This window comes from Eimeria tenella, genomic scaffold, assembly GCF_000499545.2.
Source record: "Eimeria tenella Houghton genomic scaffold, Eth_scaff543, whole genome shotgun sequence".
Lineage (NCBI taxonomy): Eukaryota > Apicomplexa > Conoidasida > Eucoccidiorida > Eimeriidae > Eimeria > Eimeria tenella.
Window position 1 is genome coordinate 2,987 of NW_013543410.1, and position 4,096 is coordinate 7,082.

The 4,096-nt window shown below is 53.4% G+C and overlaps 1 protein-coding gene across 1 annotated transcript in view; it reads right to left on the reverse strand.

Annotated features, from left to right (window-relative positions):
* The window catches only part of ETH_00009775 (heat shock protein 90, putative), a gene marked incomplete at both ends in the record, with an annotated part of 6,373 nt that extends 2,397 nt beyond the window's left edge, over positions 1 to 3,976 (reverse strand). The window contains 5 exons of the mRNA XM_013377532.1: positions 25 to 476; positions 1,464 to 1,665; positions 1,839 to 1,914; positions 2,126 to 2,240; positions 2,576 to 3,976. Coding sequence (XP_013232986.1) covers positions 25 to 476; positions 1,464 to 1,665; positions 1,839 to 1,914; positions 2,126 to 2,240; positions 2,576 to 3,976 — 2,246 coding nt within the window. The remainder of the gene's footprint in view (positions 1 to 24; positions 477 to 1,463; positions 1,666 to 1,838; positions 1,915 to 2,125; positions 2,241 to 2,575) is intronic.
* Between the last annotated feature and the right edge of the window lie 120 nt (positions 3,977 to 4,096).

Sequence of the window (4,096 nt, forward strand, 5' to 3'; positions counted from 1 at the left end):
GGGGGCCCCGGGGCCTCGTCTAACTGCAGGTCTGCCTTATTAATGTCTATAACTGCGTAGCCTTTGAACTGGTTTACTGCTAGAGAGGCCAAAAAGAATTCATCTAAAGGCTCAACTCCGAACAAAACTTCAAACCCTCGAGCCCTCAAACCCTCCAAAGCCGGGCTGTCCTCTGCAGCCTTTCTGCTTTCCGCTGCCAAGTAATAAATGGCCCTTTGCCTCCTGGGGGGCCCCCCGGGGGCCCCCCACCCCTGGGGAACCCCCTGGGGGCCCCCGTCCACGCCCGCAGCCGCGGGGGCCCCCTGGGGGGCCCCCGGGGGGCCCCCGTAGGTCCCAGACTCTATTGAACGGTTGCGAGCCTCCATTCTGGAAATGTAATCATCTAAAGTTGTTAAAGAAGTTTTGGAATGAGAAGAATGGAGTTGGACCAAAGAGGCCAGGGCCTCCTGCTGATCTCTGTCTTCAACAGCCCCAATCTGCAGCGCAGCAGCAGCAGCAGCAGCAGCAAGTGAGCGAAAAGAGCGGCGACTTCGCACGGAAACGCATGCACAGCAGCAGCAGCGCAGCCACACACTCCCGCTGCTGCTGCTGCTCCTGTGGGGCCCCACAGCTGCAGCAAATTGGCAAATTCTACTTTTCTTGTCTCAGACAAATCGCCTTCATCGCAAAGGCTGGCCCGGCTCCCGCGTGGGTTCGGGTGTACGCGGGACAACGGGGGCCTCGACTGACACGCGGCAATCATCACTGACAAGAAAGGAAATAAACTGAATTAAAATGCAACAAATTGGAATCAAATGAATTAAATCCAACTAAATATAAATAAATACAAATAAAAAGAGTTAAAGAAATGAATAAAACGGACAGACAGTCAGAAAGTGTTAATCGATTCCGTAGTCGCACTGTCCTCAGCAGACAGGCTTCAGTAGAGGGAGCGAAATCATCACTCGAAAGAATTGCAAAAAGGAACAAATGAAGGAAATCCAATAAAAAAGGAATAAATAAAACACAAATAATCCAAAAAAGTCAAAAAGATGAAAATAGCCGAAGGAAAACAAAGAGAAAGCTGCTTCAGTCGGTAATTCCAGCAAAAGATATTCTCCGCATTTTCTCCGGAGGAGCTCAGGAGCCACAAATCATCCTTTCCCGCTCCAAAATAAAAAGTAAAAAGAAAAAACAATCTCAAATCCAAAAGAGAAATAAAAGATCATTATTCGGAATTTTAGAAAGAGAAGAACAGCTCGACATTCAGAAAGAAAGAGAAGCACCGCCGAGTGGAAAGCTGCAGCGACGGCTTCTCAACTGACCATCGAAATGCGGCGTTTCGCGGAAAACAAACAAAACATCTGAAAAGAATTCAATTAGAAGTCAAGAAAAGAAAAAATTTGCAAAAATAATAGAGGAAAAAGCGAAAGTTGAAAACTTTAACTTTGGCACCGGCGCTGCGGCGTCTGTACACCCCGCACCTTGAGGTACTTGCCGTAGTTCTCCCAAAACCTTCCCCACTTTTCATTTCCTTGTCTTTTAATTGCTTGAATCATTTCAACAGCCTTTGCTGCCACTCTTTTGTGAACTACACGAAGCATTTGGGACTTCTGCAAAAGTTCCCTCCCCACGTTCAAAGGCAGATCGTCTGAGTCCACAACTCCCCGAATGAACGTCAACCACCTGAAACACAAACCCTAAACCCTAAACCCTAGGCGCTAAACCCTTTTGTCGCGGGGCGTCTCCAAGGAACAGCAGAGGTGGGTCAACAGCTACTGGGCAATCGAACCCCACAGCAGCAAAACCACTATCTGGAAGCAGCAGCAGCAGCAGCAGCAGCAGCAGCAGCAGCTTGCCTTGGGACGGCCTCTTGGAATTTGTCGTTGATGAAGACGCGGCGGACGTACAGCCGAATCCCTCGCGAGTCCTCATCTGCGCAAACCCCCAAACCCTAAACCCCAAACCCTAAACCCCAAACCCTAAACCCTACTAAACCCTAAGCCCCGCTAAACCCTAAACCCTCGAAACCGCGCCTCCCGTGCCAGCCCTGCAGCCCCGCACTCCCGCGGCCCCAAACCCTCGCAGCCAAACCCCAACGCCCCCCCAAACCCTAAACCCTAAACCCTAAACCCTAAACCCTCACCAAACATGTTGCGGGAAAGCTCCCACGGCAAAGAGCCCGGGACGTAAAGAAGAGCTCTGAAGGAGACTTGGCCCTCCACGGCCATGTGCAGAAACGCCAGCGGGTCATCATAAGCCTGAAAACAAATAAATAATTAATAATTAAATAATAAATAATAAATAAATAATAAATAAATAATGGATAATAATTAAATTCAGGATTTCAAATATTGGTCTGGTTGGAAAAAGGAGGGAAAAACATGCACAATGGTGCCTTCAATGCGCACAGAGCAGCAGCAGCAGCAGCAGCAGCACGAATAGCAGCAGCAACACGAATAGCAGCAGCAACACCAGCACCACAAAAGCAGCAACACCAGCACCACTAGCAGCAGCAGCAAGAGCACCAGCAGCAGCAAGAGCAGCAGCAGCAGCAAGAGCAACAGCAGCAGCAGCAGCAAGAGCAGCAGCAGACCTTGAAGGTGGTTTTGTAAAAGTCTACATAATCCTTTTCCTTCAAAGTTGCTTCTGGCCTTCTCCAAATTGGGGGCTGCGTGTTGAGGTGAATCCACTCCTGGAATCTGTGGGTGACGGTTTTGAACTTTGCTGCTGCTGCTGCTGCTGCATCTGCTGCTGCTGCTGCTGCTGCAGTGTCCCGCACGCGCTCGTACTCCACGCGCTCCGACAGCAAGTAAATCGGAACTTGAAGAAACTCCGAAAACTTTTTCAAAAGTTCTTTTAATCGGTAGTCTTCCAAATAGTCATCGGAGTCTTCTCGGAGGTGCAGCACGACTCTGGTGCCGGTCCACAGCTGCTGCTGCTGCTGCTGCTGCTGCTGCTGCTGCTGCGGGGCGGCGGGCGCGGCGGCGCGCTTCGCCTGCTGCTGCTGCAGCGACCGCTGCAGCGCCTGCTGCTGCTGCTGCCAGCGCTGCTGCTCTGCTGCCGCAGCGAGCTGCTCCACCGTGAACGTCTGCCCGCAGCTCGAGCTCCACTTCCACACCTCGGGTGCTGCTGCTGCTGCTGCTGCACCATCTGCTGCTGCAGCAGCAGCAGGAGTCCATCTCGAAGAAATGACCTCCACTTTGTCAGCAACAAGAAACGCAGAGTAAAAGCCAACCCCGAACTGGCCGATGAGGTCGCTGGCGCTTTGCGGGGCGCAGCCAGCCGCGAGCTGCTGCTGCAGCTGCTGCTGCTGCTGCTGCAGCTGCTGCGCAAACCTGTAAGTCCCCGATTGCGCTATTGTCCCCAAGTGGTCTATCAACTCCTCTCGAGACATTCCAATGCCGTCGTCTTCCACAGTCAAAGTGCCCTGGCTTTTGTCTGCGTAGACCCTAATCGCCCCGCGCCACTGCTGCTGCTGCTGCTGCTGCTGCTGCTGCTGCTGCTGCTCGAGCAGCACGCGCTTCTTGTCGCAGGCGTCTGCAGCATTTGAAATCAACTCCCGCAGAAAGACGTCGCGGTCGGTGTACAGACTGTGCACTATGATGTCCAGCACCCGCTTCACTTCCGCCTGAAACGGGAAACGTTCTGCTGCTGCTGCTGCTGCTGTTGCTGCTGCTGCTGCGGGGGGTGCTGCTGCAGCTGCGGGTGATGCTGCAGCTGCGGGTGCTGCCGGCGCTTCGGCTGGAACAGGCGCTGTGGGGCCTGCAGCAGCAGCAGCAGGGGCCGCTGCATCCCTAGAAGCAGCGGGGACCCTCGGCCGCGCGCTGCAGCCGCGGCCCCATTTGCTGCTGCTGCTGCTGCTGCAGCAAGAAGCAGGCAGCAGCGCGCAGCCCCTCGAATGGAGGGGACCCGGGCCTCTAAATGAAACGGAAAACTCTAAAAAGGAAAAACAAAGAAAAACTGAAAAGACACAAAAGTGGCAGCGCAGCTTCATCCTGAGGCTTCCTCCTGCCCAGAGCAGCAGCAGCAGCAGCAGCTGCGGGGGCTGCTGCTGCTGCAGATGCTGCCTCACAGCAGCGCAGTACTAAAAAACCATTAAACAGCAGCGGGAGCA